The sequence below is a fragment of the Dama dama genome, chromosome 19 (assembly GCF_033118175.1).
Source record: "Dama dama isolate Ldn47 chromosome 19, ASM3311817v1, whole genome shotgun sequence".
In the NCBI taxonomy this organism is placed as follows: Eukaryota; Metazoa; Chordata; class Mammalia; order Artiodactyla; family Cervidae; genus Dama; species Dama dama.
Window position 1 is genome coordinate 90,187,611 of NC_083699.1, and position 19,325 is coordinate 90,206,935.

The window sequence follows — 19,325 nt, forward strand, 5'->3', positions numbered from 1 at the left end:
TCTTATATCTGTCAATATCTAACTCTTACCCACAGCCTTAGCACCATCCACCCCACTGATCAAGCCAGAAATCTGGAGTCACTTAAAATCTTTTCTCCTCTACCCCACCACAGATAGGATTGTTCTTATTGGCTCTATAAAATTTCTTGAATTTTCTAATTTTTAATAAACGTCTACTGACATCTCCTTATTTCAAACCACCAATCATTTCTTACCTTGACTATTTCAATAATCTTTTAACTCTTTTTCCAGTCAGCAATCCATTCTGTTTGTAAGCAGCCCAGAGCAGTCTTTTGGAACATAAACTAGATCATGGCAGTCCCCTGCTCAAATACTGAGTTTGCAGTGCATTTATTTAGAATAAAATTCAGGCTCCTTATTATGGCCCATAGATCCAGCGACCTCTCCTGCCTCTTTGATTTTGTTTTGTTGCATACTTCCTATAAATAGGCTTGTTGGCCTTCTCTCAGTTCTTTGAGTGTGACATTACTCTTCTAGCTCAGAGATCTACATCTGCCTTTCCTTTTGCTGGGAATGTCCTTATGCCCATTCTTCTTCTAGTTGGTTCATTCTTGTTTTTTAAATTTCAACTTAAATGTCACTTATCCTAAAATAGGGTACCCTATTCTTTGTCTTCCATAGCACTTGCCACTATTTGTAGTTATTATTATTTTTATTTATTGCTTGTCGTCTCTTTCTTCAGGTAGACTAAGCTCCATGAAGGCAGAGGCTGTGTTTGTCTTACTCACTTCATGGCCCCAGCATCTGGCACTTAATTAGGCACTAAATAAATTTTAAAACAAATAAATGAAGAAAGGCTAACATTTGTCTTCTTTTTTTTTTCCATTTATTTTTATTAGTTGGAGGCTAATTACTTTACAATACTGTAGTGGTTTTTGCCATACATTGACATGACTCAGCCATGGATTTACATGTGTTCCCCATCCTGAACCCCGCCCACCTCCCTCCCCATCCCATCCCTCTGGGTCGTCCCAGTGCAACATTTGTCTTCTTAATGGAGGAAGAGAAAGTAGCTTGTCTAGAAAAAGTGTTTTTTTCCAAAAGGAAAAGGATAATACAAACAAAAATATGAAGTCAGGAAGCAGCATGGTATTGTGTGTGTGTGTGTATAATTAAAAGCAGTTTGATGTTGCCTGATATATGAACATTGAGTCAGAGATTGATCAGAAATTGGTGAAATAGGCTGGAGCTAGTTCTTAGGGGCTCTTACATACCATATGAACTTATAAAACTTAGGAGCTTATGGAACTGTTGGAAGGTTTTAGACAGTAGAGAATGGACAGATTTGTATCTGGTGCTGCCAAAGTGAGCACCAGATTTGCATTTTAGAAAGATCAGATTGGTGACAGCAGTACATATAGAAACTAGGAGGTGAACTTGAAGGATATTACGCTGATGCTGGAGAAGACTCTTGAGAATCCCTTTGACTGCAAAGAGATCAAACCAACCAGTCAGTCCTAAGGGAAATCAATCCTTAATACATGAAGCTGATGCTGCAGTACTTTAGCCACCTGATGCGAAGAGCCGACTCATTGGCAAAGACCCTGATGCTGGGAAAGATTGAAGACAAAAGGAGAAGGGAGCAGTAGAGGATGAGATGGTTAGACAGCATCACCAACTCAGAAGATGGGAATTGGAGCAAACTCCAGGAGATAGTGGAGGACAGAGGAGCCTGGCATGCTGTAGGCCATCGAGTCACAAAGAGTTGAGCATAACTTAGCAACTGAACAATAACAATAAAGGGTTATTGGATTTACTTTGTGAGATCCAAGTGAGAGTGAATTCTGTGCCAGAACAATAGTTGCAGATATGAGAAAAGAGGCCAGATTAAGTAATATTTAGAGAGTAGAATCACTAAAACTTACTGATTGATTAGATATAGAAAGTGAGGAAGAAGGAGGAATTATTCCAATGTGGCTACTAGATTACTAGCTGTGTTATGGGGTGGTGGTGGTATATACAACAAAGAGAAAATACTGGAGGAGGAGCTGCTTTAATCAATGGTAGTGAGTTGAGTTTTAACCACTCTTGAACATCTTTGTAGGGATTTCCATCAGACATTCAGATACAGAAATCTTTAACTCTGTGGTGAGATCTCATATACAAGTGTATGGTTAATAGTAGTTGTGGCTGTAAGAATAGATATGATAGATTGTAGTAGGCTTGAGGGAGGTTATGTAGCATAAAGAGAGCAGTTGCTAGCAAATCCAGCAGTAGAGGGCTTCCCTGATGGTTCAGATGGTAAAGAATCCACTTGCCAATGCCAGTGCAGGAGACCTGGGTTCAATCCCTGGGTTGAGATGATCTCCATCATCTTGAGAAAGGAATGGCAACTCACTGCGGTATTCTTGCCTGGGAAATCTCATAGACAGAGAAGCCTGACAGGCTGCAGTTCATGGGGTCACAGGGAGTCAGACACGACTGAGCAATTAACACTTTCAGTTTTTTCCAGCAGTTAGAATTAGAAAAACATGTGCGAAAAACCTGAAGGATACAGATAGGTGTTACAAAGGAAGTCACGTTGAAGGAAACCAAGAGAGAAGAGAGTTTCAAGGAGAGAGTGATCAGGAATATTGCATGCTGCCGAGAAATCCAGTGAGAAAACCCCTGAAAAATATGGATAGCATTTGACACTCAGGGGACCTTAATGAGGAGAGTCTCCATGGAATGAAAAACAGAAAAATCTGGATTTCAGTAGGGGGAGGAGTGAATAGGAGGTCAAGAAATTGGGAGAGAAAATAGAAAAATTAGATAGGTGGAAAATGACTTGAGGTCCAGGCAGTAATTTTTATTTTAGAGAAACGGACTGAGGTAAAGAACCTTAGGAGAGAAAATTGAGACAAATTGAATATATGGTTGTTGCTAGTATATGGAAATTTAAATAATTGTTTTATATCCTGCAACCTTTTTACATTCACTTCTTAGTTCTACTAGCTTTTTAAAAATAGATTCCATTCAGTGTTGTTCACAGTTATGTCATCTGTGAATAGACGGCTTTACTTCTTCCTTTTCAGTCTGTTTCTTCCTTTATTGTACTCACCAGAAACTCCAGTACAGTGTTGAATAGAAGTTGTGAGAACAAACATTGTTGTCTTATTACTTATCTTAGGGGATAATTTTTCAATTTTTTACTACCAAGTAGTGTTAGCTATCCGTCGTCAGGTTGAGAAACTTCCCCCTTTGTTCCTAGTTTGCTGAGAATTTTTATTAGAGATGGGTATTCAGATGATCTTAACACTTATTTTTTGTTTTCATCTGTTAAAATGGTGAATTTTGTTGACTGATTTTTGAATGTTAAATTGCATCCACTTGGTCATGTTAATATTGTTAAATATTGCTGGCTTTGATTTGCTGAAATTTTGTTAAGGATTTTTGCTTCTCTACATGAAAGGTATTAGTCTGTAGTTTTCTCTTTTTTTTCCTTTTTTTTATTTTTAAATTTTTTTTCCATTTATTTTTATTAGTTGGAGGCTAATTACTTTACAATATTGTAGTGGTTTTTGCCATACATTGACATGAATCAGCCATGGATTTACATGTATTCCCCATCCTGATCCCCCCTCCCACCTCCCTCTCCACCCGATTCCTCTGGGTCTTCCCAGTGCACCAGGCCCGAGCACTTGTCTCATGCATCCCACGTGGGCTGGTGATCTGTTTCACCCTAGATAATATACATGTTTCGATGCTGTTCTCTCGAAACGTCCCACCCTCACCTTCTCCCACAGAGTCCAAAAGTCTGTTCTGTACATCTGTGTCTCTTTTTCTGTTTTGCATATAGGGTTATTGTTACCATCTTTCTAAATTCCATATATATGCGTTAGTATACTGTATTGGTCTTTATCTTTCTGGCTTACTTCACTCTGTATAATGGGCTCCAGTTTCATTTTCTTATAATGTCTTTGGTTTTGTAATCAGGATGTTAGTGGTCACTTTGGATGAATTGGGAAATAGTCTCTTCTCTTCTATTTTCCAAGTTTTTATAGAACTCATGTAATTTATTTTTTACGTGATTAGTGTAAGAATTCACCAGTGAAGCTGTCTGGGCCTGGAGTGTTTTTGTTTTGTTTGTTTTATATTGTATTTTTATGTCTGCTTGATAAATTGAACTCATTATTATGGAATATCCCTCTTTATTCTAATATTGGTAATATTCTTCATTGTGAAATCTACTTTGATACTAATATGCCCACTCTGGCTCCCTGGCTGGTTGGGTCACTTGCTTTCTTCCTTTTTTCTTTTTTGTAATTTAAATTGAATACTGCTGCTGCTGCTGCTGCTAAGTCGCTTCAGTCGTGTCCAACTCTGTGCGACCCCATAGACGGCAGCCCACCAGGCTCCCCTGTCCCTGGGATTCTCCAGGCAAGAACGCTGGAGTGGATTGCCATTTCCTTCCCCAGCGCATGAAAGTGAAAAGTGAAAGTGAAGTGGCTCAGCCGTGTTCTACTCTTAGCGACCCCATGGACTGCAGCCCACCAGGCTCCTCTGTCCATGGGATTTTCCAGGCAAGAGTACTGGAGTGGGGTGCCATTTCCTTCTCCATGTATTTCTTTCCTCATACATTGAAAATCTTAATCCCTAACATTACATACTTAACAATATGATTATTTATTTACATTATCTTATAAAATAAGAGACAGTAGATTCAAAATAATAATACCAGTATTACCACTGATGATTAGGTTACTGAATGAAGTTTTAGAGGTCTTAACTGTTCTATTTGTTCTAAGACTATATATCACTAAGGATTAGAATCAAATACTGTGCTCTAGTCTTTTGAACTAATTCTAGTTCTCTCCTTTTTTTAGTGGTTTCTCAGGTTGGTTTGTTTTTACTTTTTAATGGTTATTTCTCAAGTTTATTTTCACTTTTGAAATGTAAAGGTTTTCTATGCTTGCAACTCAAAACTGTGTCAGATATATCTGAACAAGTCCCCACTCCCAAATTTTAGTCTTTTCAGTATGTTTACAAATACAAGCAAATAAATATATGCACATATATTGATATAAATAAAAATATGCTAATGTTTTCCATTCTATTCTTATACAAACTATAGAGTTCTGTAACTTATTTCTTCACTTAAGAATATATCCTGAAGATCTCTCCATAATCAGTGTAATTAGAGAATAGATATTTACTCCATTCTCTTGACAGCTACGTAGAATTCCATTGTATAGATTTACCATTTTTTATTCGGCTAGACCCTTACTAATGGATATTTGGGTTGTCATTACTCATTGACTCAGCTTTCCTTTAGTTAGTATTAGCATGGTATATATTTTTCTGTTTTTTACTTTTATTTTTAGCTTATATTTAAAAGAATTTCTTAAAGACAGAGTATAATTTTTTTGTCCCATCTGAAACTTTCTGCTTTTTAGTTGACATGTTTAGACCATTTACATATTTGTATAATGCGTCTGTTACTCTACCTTCACTTTTACTGATCTTTTCTCCTGCCATATCTAACCTTCTATTAATCCCACTCAGTATTTTTCATATCAGAACTTGTAGACTTTCAGATTTTAATGTCTTCTGTGTTTCTACCAAACATTTGAAATATAGTTATAATAACTTTTTCCATGTCCTCATCTACTAATTCTGTCATCTGTGTTATTTCCGGGTCTGTTACTATTGATTTGGCTTTCTTCCATCATGGGTTGTATTTTCTTGATTTCTTTTGTGTTTCTAGTTATTTTCTGTTGGATGCTAGACATTGTGAAATTGCTGGATACTTTTGTATTCTTATGAATATACTTGAAGACTTAAATTATTTAGAAACAGTTTGATCATTTATGGTTTGCATTTAAGCTTTGTTAGCTGGAACCAGAGTGGCCTTTAGCCTGTGGCTAGTATTTTCCCCCTACTGAGGCCAGCACCCATAAATTACCAGCTTTTTACCATGCCCATGGGATCTCTTGATAGTCATTCGTAGGCTTCAGGAATTGTACCCTCTGTTCTTTTCTAACTCCGCCCCCCCACCCCAATGTATGTGCTTATCAGCACATACAGCTTCCTCACGTGTATGTGCTTATCAGCGCTCAGCTGAAGACTCTGGGGCTGGGCAGGTGCTGTGGGTAACTTTGTAGCTCTCTGGTGATTTCTTCACTCTGTGCAGCTCTGCTTCCTCCAGTACCGGTCCTGGGAACGCTAGTCACCTTGGCCTTCCCCAACTGACAGCCCCTCTCTTTCTTCTCAAGGAGACCATCTGGCAGTAAGCCGTGACGGTTAGAGGGCTCACTTTGTTTATTACCCCCTCGAGATTACTGTCCTGAACTGCTGGTAATTACCCTTTTTTTGTTAAAGTTATTGAAGTGGGAGGATAAATCTATTCCCTGTTAACTCCCTGTACTACTACATACTGTTGTATACTGTTGTCCGACTCTCTGTGACCCCATGGACTGCAGCACACTAGGCCTCCCTGTCCATCACCAACTCCTGGAGCCTACCCAAACTCATGCCCATTGAGTCGGTGATGCCATCCAACCATCTCATCCTCTGTCATCCCCTTCTCCTCCTGCCTTCAATCTTTCCCAGCATCAGGGTCTTTTCCAGTGAGTCAGTTCTTCGCATCAGGTGGCCAGCTTTAGCATCAGTCCTTCCAGTAGATATTCAGGACTGATTTCCCTTTTTTTAAATTTTATTTTATTGTAGTGGTTTTTGCCATACATTGATATGAATCAGCCATGGATCTACATGTGTTCCCCATCCCGATCTCCCCTCCCACCTCCCTCCCCATCCCATCCCTCTGGGTCTTCCAGTGCACCAACCCTGAGCACTTGTCTCATGCATCCAACTTAGGCTGGTGATCTGTTTCACCCTTGATAGTATATTTGTTTCAGTGCTGTTCTCTCTGAACATCCCACCCTCACCTTCTCCCACAGAGTCCAAAAGTCTGTTCTGTACATCTGTGTCTCTTTTTCTGTTTTGCATATAGTGTTATCGTTATCATCTTTTTAAATTCCATATATATGCGTTAGTATACTGTATTGGTCTTTATCTTTCTGGCTTACTTCACTCTGTATAATAGGCTCCAGATTCATCCATCTCATTAGAACTGATTCAGATGAATTATTTTTAATGGCTGCGTAATATTCCATAGTGTATATGTACCACATCTTCCTTATCCATTTGTCTGCTGATGGGCATCTAGGTTGCTTCCATGTCCTGGCTATTATAAACAGTGCTGTGATGAACATTGGGGTACACATGTCTCTTTCAGATCTGGTTTCCTCAGTGTGTATGCCCAGGAGTGGGATTGCTGGGTCCTATGGCAGTTCTGTTTCCAGTTTTTTAAGGAATCTCCACACTGATTTCCTTTAGGATGGACTGGTTGGATCTCCTTGCAGTCCAAGGGACTCTCAAGAGTCTTCTCCAACACCACAGTTCAAAAGCATCAATTCTTCTGCGCTCAGCTTTCTTTATAGTCCAGCTCTCACATTCATACATGACTACTGGAAAAACCATAGCTTTGACTAGACAGATCTTTGTTGGCAAAGTAATGTCTCTGGTTTTTAATACGCTGTCTAAGTTGGTCATAGCTTTTCTTCCAAGGAGTAAAAGCGTCTTTTAATTTCATGGCTGCAATCACCATCCGCAGTGATTTTGGAGCCCCCCAAAATAAAGTCTCTCACTGTTTCCCCATCATTTGCCATGAAGTGATGGGACTGGATGCCATGATCTTAGTTTGCTGAATGTTGAGTTTTAAGCCAGCTTTTTCACTCTCTTCTTTCACTTTCATTAAGAGGATCTTTAGTTTTTCTTCACTTTCTGCCATAAAGGTGGTGTCATCTGCACATCTGAGGTTATTGATATTTCTCCCAGCAATCTTGATTCCAGCATGTGCTTCATCCAGCCCATCATTTCGTATGAGGTATTCTGCATATAAGTTAAATAAGCAGAGTGACAGTATACAGCCTTGATGTACTCCTTTCCCGATTTGGAACCAGTCTGTTGTTCCATGTCCAGTTCTAACTGTTGCTTCCTGACCTGCACACAGATTTCTCAAGAGGCAGGCCAGGTGGTCTATTATTCCCATCACTTGAAGAATTTTCCAGTTTGTTGTAGTTCACACAGTCAAAGGCTTTGGCGTAGTCAATAAAGCAGAGCAGAAGTAGATGTTTTTCTGGAACTCTCTTGCTTTTTCAATGATCCACGGGATGTGGGCAATTTGATCTCTGGTTCCTCTGCCTTTTCTAAAACCAGCTTGAACATCTGAAAGTTCATGTTTCACGTACTGTTGAAGCCTGGCTTGGAGAATTTTGAGCATTACTTTACTAGTGTGTGAGATGAGTGCTATTGTGTGGTCGTTTGAGCATTCTCTGGCATTTCCTTTCTTTGGGATTGGAATGAAAGCTGACCTTTTCCAGTCCTGTGGCCACTGCTGAGTTTTCCAAATTTGCTGGCATATTGAGTGCAGCACTTTCACAGCAACATCTTTTAGGATTTGAAACAGCTCAACTGGACTTTGATCACCTCCACTAGCTTTGTTTATAGTGATGCCTGCTAAGGCCCCCCTTGACTTCGCATTCCAGAATGTCTGGCTCTAGGTTGGTGGTCACACCATCGTGATTATCTGGGTTGTGAAGATCTTTTTTGTATAGTTCTTCTGTGTATTCTTGCCACCTCTTCTTAATATATGTAGAAGTTAATGTTTGTCTTTTAGTTTAAAAAAAAAGTCCTAGGCAAAGAATCAAATCATTCTGTATTATAAACAAGTTTGGACTAAACTTATTTTCCTTTGCTAGAAAATGTGTCATTATCTAATGCTTTATATGTCATATATAAATAAAATACAAGATAATTTGGTGTAGTAAGGTTATTTTAACTTTCATTTTTAGCTCATTCATGGTTTACAATGTGAAGTTGTTTGATTTACCAATTAGAAGAGTAGTTAATTAGGAAAATATTTCATAATATATGTAGCAAATAAAATAACCTGTATTTAATACTACTAGTTTGTCAGAAAACCTAATTTTTATACTTATATTTTAAAATTATATAAGAGTACTTCTGATGGTTTTTATAGACCCTTGCTTTTGGGTTATGAGTGTTTTTTTGATTTGTGAGTATTCTTATAGAAATCTATACTGAAAAGCATTTTCTCATTGTTTTCATACCTCATAAAATTATAGTGACTTTTTATAATTAAGATTTCTCATAATTAATGTTTACATCAGATAAATTTGGCATTATGAAGAAAGTAAGTGTTGCCCCAAAGTTCATTTGGGTTTTTCTGTAACATACTACGGAAAAACCCGAACGAATTTTGGGGCCAACCAAATACAGTATAGTCCGGCACAGTGGGAATGTAGGAGGACTTTGAAGTTTAGAAATGGAGTTAAGAAAGTAGAAGTTGAGTCTCAGCCCACTTCTTACAAGTTTTATTACCTCTTTAGCATTATTTTGTTATTTTCTTACATAAATTTTTTAGCCTTACTTTCTTCTTTAAAATGACATGATTATACCTTTCTCAAAGGCAATTGTGGGAATTAGGTGCATTCTGTGAAAATAAATAGTAAACTGCAAATATTATATAAAAGTCAGGTATCATTTTGAGATTTAGCCTAAGAAGTATACATTTCAAACAGTATGTACAGTGGAAAATTTGACTGTACCCAAGCCTGACATTAATAACCAGAATTGTTGTCTTGCCTGTACTTTTCTTCAGTTAGTTTCAGAAATTTTTTAAATTTGATTTTTGATACTCAATTTAATAGAAATGAGTCATATTATCATTTCTTTCTTTACTCGGCAGCATACCATTTGCACTTCACCCACATATATGATCTGTGGGTTGTAGAGAGAAATTAGAATGTCATTCAGTAGCTCACATCTTTCAACCAAGAATGCTTTTCACCAACACTCATGAGTTTCTTGTAGGAACTGGGAAATGTACACCCTTATATGGTCAACTGAATTTGTGAACCTCAGTAAAGAGAAAATTTGAGGAGCAGGTCATTAAGTCAGATTCAGTGTTCTTTGTAAATACCAGTGACCATTATCCATGGGGTAGATGAGATCTTGGTATTTATGGTCTAAAACATTTTCTGCAGAATGAGGCAGGAGCTGTTGCTGAGAGTTAGAATAAAAGGCTGCAGGACTGTATGTGGCTTGCTGTTTATTTATGAATCAGATTTTAAGTGGAAACCACAGTTGTTTCCTTGTTTCTCATTCATGCTTTAGCAGAGGATATGATGCTACAGATTTGACTTGGTTTGTAGTTTCTCCTTTAAGGTTCACACCCCTTTCTTTTCCTTTTTAGAAGCCACAGTCATTTTAATGTATTAGCAAACCACAGCATGTACCTTGTTGGATATGCTTTGTGTGCTAAATGTTACTTGGTAGTCTAGTCCTATTTTGGAAGTATAGCATAAGTAAATGAGTACAGGGAGCTCAGCTCAGTGCTTTGTGATGACCTGGAGGGGTGGTAGCTGGGGGCTGGTAGGCTCACGGGGGAGGGAATATATGCACACATACAGCCGGTTCATATTGTTGTACAGCAGAAACTAATACAACATTGTAAAGCACTCACACTACAAAAAAAATCTAAAAAAATAAGTGCGTGCATACATATGTTTGGGATAGGTGGTATATAGGCACACAGCTTCAGACATGTGGAAAACAGTTTTAACCCTTTGACTTTATTAACTTGTATTTAAAGCTAATGTTCCATGTTGTTTAACTTCAGTATAATAATGTTAATTTTTCCTTATTCTTCCTTAGTGTCAAGGCGTGCCATGGGTTGCCTCTCATAAATGGACAAAGCTGTGACCCTTATGCAACAGTTTCTCTAGTGGGCCCTTCCAGGTAATGTTTATTGAATTAGTATTAGATTTTTTAAGTTTAAAAATTACAAAACTAAGGCTCTGAGAACATATTAAATATCTATTTTTGATATAGACTAATGAATGCTTTTTGAAAGAAAAATCTTAAGTTCTATTATATACTTGCAAATAGCCAACTCTTCTTTTATGAAGGAAAAGAAGTGCCATTTCAAATCTGCCAGACTCTTAGGCTGTGGGGAGCAACCTCTGTTTTATAGTATTTAAAATGTACTTTAAAACATGAACTTGACCTTCTTTCATCATCAGCCTTCCTATTTTCAAATGTCTTAGATTTTATTGCAGGTAGAATCCTGTTTTAAGAAATGTTAGCTCAAAATAGCAAGGAAGTTTCAATATTTTTATCTAGAAAGCAACTCAGGACTAAAAATACCTTTTCTTCTTGTGCCATCTGTGCTGTTCAGAGAGAATTCCAAGCCGCAGATAAACTGCTAAAGTACCAGAACATGGTGAAGCACACAGTATCATTGATTTAAATTACTTACGATAATTTATGGAAAATCTATAGCAATTTTTAGTATTTTCTATTTTATAATTTCATTATGGTTTCTTTCAGAGCCTGACTAGTTGAAATTTGTCTACAAGTTGAAGGCTTAGAATCAAGAAACAAAGAGCATAATAGTGCCACACAAACATATATATACACACACAGACATGTACTGCTTCTTTCCTCCCCCAAGCTCACTATGTATCTTATTTTTAAGAAAATAACCAGTTAGTCACTTGGGAAAATATATTTGTCCCTATGGTATGTAAAGCACCATGCCTGGTACTTACTGGGTTCTCAAGCAGTAGTATCCTATTATTAGTATAGATGGTTTTAAATTTAAAAGCAGATACTCAGTCTTATAACATTCATGCTGTCAAAGGGATTTAGTTCTACGTGTTTCAAGTGTTTAGCGGAATTGTTCTTGGTTTTTGTTCTTGTTTATAATCAGTACCCAACAGATTCTTTAGTGTAAGTACTTAGTAATGTATAGATAGAAGCTGTTTAGCATATGAATTTGTTTTAAAAAGTCACTGTTGGTTTTGACACTGTGCTGTGGTTGTGGAGGATATTACCGTTGGGGAGCTGGTGAAAGGCTCCATGGGACTTCCCTGTACATTTCTTTGCAACCTCCTCTGCATCTCTGATTATTTCAAAGTAAAAAATTTTTTTTAAAAAGCCACATTGTAGCCAAAGTCCAAGAAGTAAACTGAGTTAAATGTGTTCCTGGGGTATTTTTCAACATAGAATAAGGTATTTGAATCTCATTGTCTTCCTCCTACCATTTATTTTGAGTTGCTTATATAATGCAATGTGTTACTTAAAAACCCCTGAAGGAGACCTGACAGTCCATCTAATATAGCCATGGAGTAATAAAATCTTGGCATATATCACATATACAAAATTTGTGTGTTCTTTGATTTGAGTTTTTAGAGACATGTCAGTTTTTTCCCCCAAGTAATATTTAAAGCTACTGCCTTCCCTGAATCATCCTAACAGTTAAAACAGAAAGAGGCCTGGCTCCCTGGGTGGAAATAGCATGTTTTATAATTGTGTACTGTTAAGTTCTACAAGGTAAAACTCTACCACATTGGAACAGGAATGACCAAAAGAAGACAAAAGTAAAGAAGAAAACAAGCAATCCGCAGTTTAATGAAATCTTTTATTTTGAGGTAACTTTTTGTTTTATTTAAATGTTAATACAACTAAGCATTTCTTTCCTGAAAACTGTGGGTCAATGGTGTGACACAGTGGAGGCCCAGTGCAGAGCCTCTGCACTGGCAGAGCTCTGATTAATTTGAAGAGGGGGAGGTCTAGGACCACACCCATTCATCAGTCAGCCTTGGTATCACACCCCCCTTCTCACAGAACCCCACCTTATCCAGCCCCCCAGGACTCTTTGGCAGAATACTACTTGAAAGCCATTAGTGAAATAAGTATGATATCCACTTGTTAGATCTGGGTTCTAGTCCCAGTTGAATTTAGACAGATCACTACATGAGAGACTCAAATTTCCTGTGAAAGGATTAATTTTGTAAGAGAGAACAATAGCATCCCAACCTAAGTCATAGAGTTTTTATGAGGTTCAAATGTGAAAATGCTTTGAGATTATAAAGTACGACATGATTAAGGCCTTGTTATTAACCTCTTTTTAGCTAAATCACTCTAAGGACACGTGCTTATTTTCATAGAGAACTTCAATTGCCTTGAAGTTGCCCAAAATACAGTGCTTTGAAGTTCCTTCCTATGGAGCATTGTTAAATAAATCCTTTTTCATATTAGAAAACTACAGGAAAAAACAAAAATAATTAAGCTCTATTCTGAAAAATTGTGTTCTACCCATAGGATATGTTGCAATTGTTGAAAATAGCATGTAGGAAAGTGTTTTTTTTTTTTTAAGTTACATTTTGTGCTTTTCCTTTTTTTTACATGGGTTTTTTTGTTTTTTTGATATTTCGAAGTGAAGAGAATGAGGGCACATCTAGCCATGCCTGATTACTGTGCTTTTAATAAAGGAACACAGTTGAAGAAATGCCAGAATTGAAGTAGGAAGAATTGTGGGGGTGGAGGCAAGGAAGAAAGAAAAACAAAATAAAATGTACCAGTGTGAGATTTTTTTCATTTCCCAGCCAAGGACTTACTTAATTCAATTGTTCCATATTTAAAAATGGCTATTACATCTAGCCTGAAGAAAATCCAAGAAGGGGCAACTTGTAGCAACAAGCAGATGGTCCTTTGAAAATCAAGACCTGACCTGTTTGGTATATGCAAACATGCATATCAAGCCTCAAAACATTCATTCGAAGGGCCCTTTTGTTGAGTTGATTATAAAGATAAAAGTTCAGTCTCTGTCCTCTAGCTACAGTAAAAGACCCAAAGCATGCACATGCATGCAGACATGCAGCAGTAAAATGCAGTAGCAGATGCTGGGGAGCTCTGCTGCCACTGAGTTAAGCCAGAGGAAAAGAGTATTAAAAATGGAATCTTTTCAACAAAGACATAGAAAGAGAAAGTTATGTCCAAAGAGTAGCAAGTAGTGATTTGACTGAAAGGGAATAAAGGGAGTTAAGCTTAGAAAGATAAAGTGGGACCAACTAATGAAAGGCCTTGAGAGCAGGTTGGAGTATTGGACATTGGATATTGTTGAGCCCAGAGGTAGCAAGAGTAATGAAGTATTTTGAGAAGAGTTAACCATGATCTGTGGGCCAGATGGCTGCGAGAAAGAACAGAGATCAAGAGACTTGCAGTCTAGGTGTTTTTTTTTTAAAAAAGGAAAAAGCAAACGCGGGGGAAGGGTCTGACTCAAGAGAGTAATATGGAAACAGGGCGGAAGAGAAAGATGAGAAACTACAAATGGCAAGATAACAAATTGGTTACAGAAGAAAAGATAAAAGGAGGAGTCAGATGTTGTCCTCATGATTTCAAATCTGGAAAAGTTAAGAAGGAAAACAAGTGGTTCAGTGTGGGGCATAATGAGCTTGAGCTCTGACATGTAAAATCCTCCCATAAGAAATTCATGACTAAGATGGGTGATTACTGTAGATAAAGAATCAAGAATAGCTTACAGTGAGTCAAAAAAGCAAGCCAAGGGCATAGAGGTATGCAAGAAAGAAGAGAAGTGAACCAGCTAAGTTCTGCCACATATTAAATATTTGACTTTGACTTTTCTTAATTTCTGTACTTTAGCTTCCTCATTTTCAAGATGAGGATAATAGATCCAGCCCTGCCTGCCTCAGAACACTGTTCTGATGAACACAGGAGATAACGAATATGAAAGCACTTCGTTAACCGTACAGCCCTGTGTAGCTTAGAGCAAAATAAGATATGAAACCCTGGAGAAAACCCATGTTTGTGTGTTCTGAGGAAGAAGTAGTGGCAGAGGTGGAAGCAAGGAGAGCAGAAGGGAGCCAGGATCGTGCTGGGCAAACTCAGAGAAAGGGGTATCGCTGGGAAAATGGAGGGCGTTTGTATGGTCACTTATTCAGATAACGGGGTCATGAGAGGTGAAAACTCAGAATTTCATCATCAGACTTGATGATTAAGAGAGGGGTTTTAGGAGGGTGATCTATGAGGAAGCCAGATTATAAGGAGTTACTGTAGTGAGTGGGTGGTGAGGAAGCGGAGGCTGTAAGGATGGGCAACAGTTTTGAGATGCTTGTCTGTGAAAGGAAAGAGATAGGAAGACCATATTTAAAGGGAGAATTTTTCTTAGACTTGAATGAGGTGAACAGTCTGGTCAAGAAAGCTGCAATTAAAATAGATCGAATGCTGACTACGTGTTTACTGCATACCATGTGGGGGTGGAGAGTTCAGAAAAGAGGAGGATCATCTCACCCTCTTGATTCAGAAAAGGATGAGAAAAGTCATCCAGTAAACAGGCCTCTGTGGGAATGGACATGTTCAGGTGGACAATAGTTGAGGAAGTTCCTGCCAATGGCCTTGATGTTTTCAGTAAAAATGTGAGAAGGAAGTGTGAGGGTGGCATTGTTATCTTGAGAAATGTGGGAAAGTCTTCAAACAGATCCTAGCTTATGCAGCTTCACTGAAATAGAACAGTTTTACTCTGAGTCACCAACAGATACGTATGAGCCAGAGAACCCAGTGTTCCTACATATTGAGTCGATAAGGAAGGGTATGGAGGTAAAGTTGATTTTGATGTTTTATTTACCACCTTATCTTTACCTCTCTCTGCTACTTCCATAGCTGTTTGTGTATTTAGATTCGGGGTCAGATATTACATAGGCATTTTCTTCTGTTTATAATAAACACAAACACTTTAGGGATGGTTTTTTAAAGTTTGTGTAGGAAAACGATATTATAAAAATTTTTTTACTAAAATTTTTTTGTTTATAGGTGACGAGGTCCAGTAGTTACACCAGAAAGTCCCAGTTCCAGGTAGAAGAGGAGGACATTGAAAAGCTGGAAATTAGGTATGTGTCTTGGATTTTACAGAATTGCTGTTTTCTATGCCAAAAGAGAAATCCTAAATTTAACTGAAAAAGGTGACTCAGGCTTAACAGAATTCTCTTTAGCAAGTTCATCAGTGAAACTTAGAGGAACGTGCATTTAAATTTAAATTACCTTCTAGTTTAAATCCAAATTATCTTCTCAAAATCTGATTTCTTTGCAGGAGTAGTCAAGGAGTATTTATTTTAAAAATGCGCTAATTTTTACCCTTTTTTTTTTTTTACCTATTTTTAGTTTTTCCCAAATTTAATTGCTATTTAAATCATAGCATAATGGATGCAAAGAATATATAGAAAAGTAATTATATACTAGCCAATTTAGAAATAATTTTTTTATTCTTCTTAACATATCTGCTGTCTAACAGAAATTTCAGTGAGGTAAGAAGTCTTGTAAGATAACCCAACAGGTGCATGTGTTTGAAGTTTGTGCTACTTCCTAGGTCTTAAATATCTATGCTGTTTGGGAGGTGAAAGTTTTGTAAATGCATGTATAGGTGTGGTGTTAACAGTGTGTTCATCTGAAGGGTGTATTAATCACATGTTTGGAATGATCAGGTAATGTATTTTTTAAAATCACCTATCTTTACATATTAACTGGTTTTGAGAAAGAAACTGTAATCTTGTGTTGGTTTCTTTTCTCAAATTCAAAAATGTAATTCTGTAATTCTTATTTTTACAGGTTAAAATAAAACCTAGATTTTGGAACTAAGAAACTTAAGTACTTTCTTTTAAACTATTTAAGATAGTTACATTCTGTACGTTTAAGTAAAACTACAGCAGTATTCTGCTTTCTTAGTTTAGCTAGTGAGGTGTATGACAGTGCTAACATCTGTCTCTTATTTTTAAGCATGTGAAATGACTTGTCTGGTACTTTCACCATAAGCATCTTTGCCGTAAGCACCTTTACCATAAACATCTTTGCCGCAAACATTTTCACCACATAACTAATTGGTGATAAGTCAACTTCGCTGTGAAAAATAAAATAACTGGTTGACAGTTTGGTTTCAACTGGTTGAACTGCATTAGTGTTTCTTCTGGTTATCAATATAATTGATAGCTTTATTGATCAGACAGGTGACACTGATTTGCCCCGGGAGTTGGTTTCTTATTTTGAAACACACCACATTGGAGGAGAATGTGAGGGCCTCAGAGGCACAGGGTTAAACCCACATTTCCCATAGAACTTTGAAACATCTGTCAATAGACATGGGACAACTGTGCCCAGAACGAACAACAGTGTGGATGGCTTTCCCAACGCAGTATAAAGCTCAGAAGCAAATACGCATCCTCGTGTTTGGAAATGGATACCTCTCTTAACGAAGGAAAAAATTTTAGCAGAAAAGTGTAATGCCAAATGAGACAAATCAATAAGCAAAAATAAAAACAATGTGTAAAATACTGTTAACAAAAGACTTAGAAGACAAGTGTTTAGGTGCAGCCCACAAAATAAAATCAGTTATTCGTGAATTATTGCCATGAATTTATATACATTTTGAATGTATTAAAATTTTGTATTTTGCAATGATATCTTTTTAATTTTATTTTCTATGTTTGTGTCTTTTTTAATGTCTCTCTTTTATTATTTATTTTTCCTTTTTTATAACAGAATTGCCTTATAACCAGTTAGTTACATGGTGAAAATGTTTGTGGCAAAAATGCTTGAGGGAAAGATGTCTGTGGCAAAGATGCTTATGGCAAAAGTACTCAGAACCTTAAATTAATGCTATAATACAAGTGTAGTAGTTTGAAGCTGTTTGGTCATGTTTGTTCTCTTACACATTGTTTGCAAAAAATCAAGCCAATTTTTAAATTTTCAGGATCGACTTGTGGAACAATGGAAACCTGGTCCAAGATGTTTTCCTTGGTGAAATTAAGGTTCCTGTGAACGTATTAAGAAATGATGCCTCTCATCAAGCCTGGTAAGAAGACAGACACTGTAGTGAACTACACAGTAGGTCAACCCCTTTCATGCACTGTCTATGCAAATAAATGGTTCTTTTAAGCATATTTAAAATTTTTTTTAATTAATTTATTTTTTTTCCATTTATTTTTATTAGTTGGAGGCTAATTACTTTACAGTATTGTAGTGGTTTTTGCCATACATTGACATGAATCAGCCATGGATTTACATGTGTCCCCCGGCCCGATCCCCGCTCCCGCCTCCCATATTTTAAGTTTTGAATGGATAAGCCCAAAGTCATTAACACTGATTTGGCCATTAATTTATTGTTGCAGAAATACAAGTACAATTTTTTTTTTTTTTTTATGACTTGTCCTCTGGTACTGAGATAAAAGAACTGACTTGTCTGGAATATTTTCCTGTTCAAAAACTTAATCTTAACTCTGAAGAAAAAATGTAGAACCTTTCGAACATTACGTAAGAGTTGCTCTTGTGAGAGAAAGTTTGATCACAGATCAACATCTTTAGTTCGGAAACTTTATTAACAGGCATGGGAATTGTGAATGTTTGAAAGCAAAGGGTTTATTGTAGAGATTCAGCTGTTATGAAATCTCACCAGTAATTTTTCTTCCCCAAACCCTATTGAAATGTACTGTGAATGACTCTGGTGTTATTATCTTAATGTCTGGGATCTAGATGTTGAGCTGATTCAGTTAATGAACTTTTCAGAGGTTCTGGTGGCTCAGTATTGGCTACAATATTAAACTTGACTTCTTATAATGACATTAAATTCACGTTAATGTTCAGACATTAAACTGATGTTAGCTTCCTTGGCAAAATCAGTGTGAAACTGTTGGTTGTTTTCCTGTCTACAGCACGTAAAAGCACGTATGTCCTCTCCCCTCCAGTAGATTGCCCAGTAGCCCGCATGCTAAACTTGGGTTTCAACTGAGTATAAAACAACATGCCTTTCACATTTGCCTTGTAAGGCCCCTTTTTAGTGCTCAGTTTCAGTTGCCTGGAAGAGGACTTGAAACCAAGTGTTCCGATGTTTCTTACTGTGGGCAGCAGTCTCATTTGTCTGCAGGATCCTGCCTCTACTGAGTGCCATCAGGCATTCTTCACTTTGGTCTGTGTAGTCTCACAATTTTTATTTTATTTTTTACCTCTTGCTAATGCGGATCTAAGATTAGCCTTTATGATGGCGTTTTATATGCTGTAACTTCCAAAATGTGTCCATGCTGCTACTACTGCTAAGTCACTTCAGTCGTGTCTGACTCTGTGCGACCCCATCCCTGGGATTCTCCAGGCAAGAACACTGGAGTGGGTTGCCATTTCCTTCTCCAAAATGTGTCCATGGGAGGGTGGGGGGGACTTGGTCATTTTTTTTTTGATTAACATTTGAGGCTTGTCATTCCCTCCTGCCAGACTTCTTCCACCTTACATAAAGTCAGCAAACATTTTTTAAATGAAAATTTCTGAACTCAGTTCATTGTCTTTAAAGTGATAACACCATGCGTGCATGCGTGACAAGTTGCTTCATTCGTGTCCGACTCTGTGCAACCCCCTGGACTGTAGCCCACCAGGCTCCTCTGTCCATGGGATTCTCCAGG

General features: G+C 37.4%; 1 protein-coding gene across 2 annotated transcripts in view; it reads left to right on the plus strand.

Annotated features, from left to right (window-relative positions):
• The window catches only part of RASA2 (RAS p21 protein activator 2), a 119,703-nt gene that overhangs the window by 58,279 nt on the left and 42,099 nt on the right, over positions 1-19,325 (plus strand). For both annotated transcript variants that reach the window (XM_061167736.1, XM_061167737.1), the window contains exons 6-9: positions 10,741-10,824; positions 12,446-12,518; positions 15,700-15,776; positions 17,630-17,731. In XM_061167736.1, coding sequence (XP_061023719.1) covers positions 10,741-10,824; positions 12,446-12,518; positions 15,700-15,776; positions 17,630-17,731 — 336 coding nt within the window. The remainder of the gene's footprint in view (positions 1-10,740; positions 10,825-12,445; positions 12,519-15,699; positions 15,777-17,629; positions 17,732-19,325) is intronic.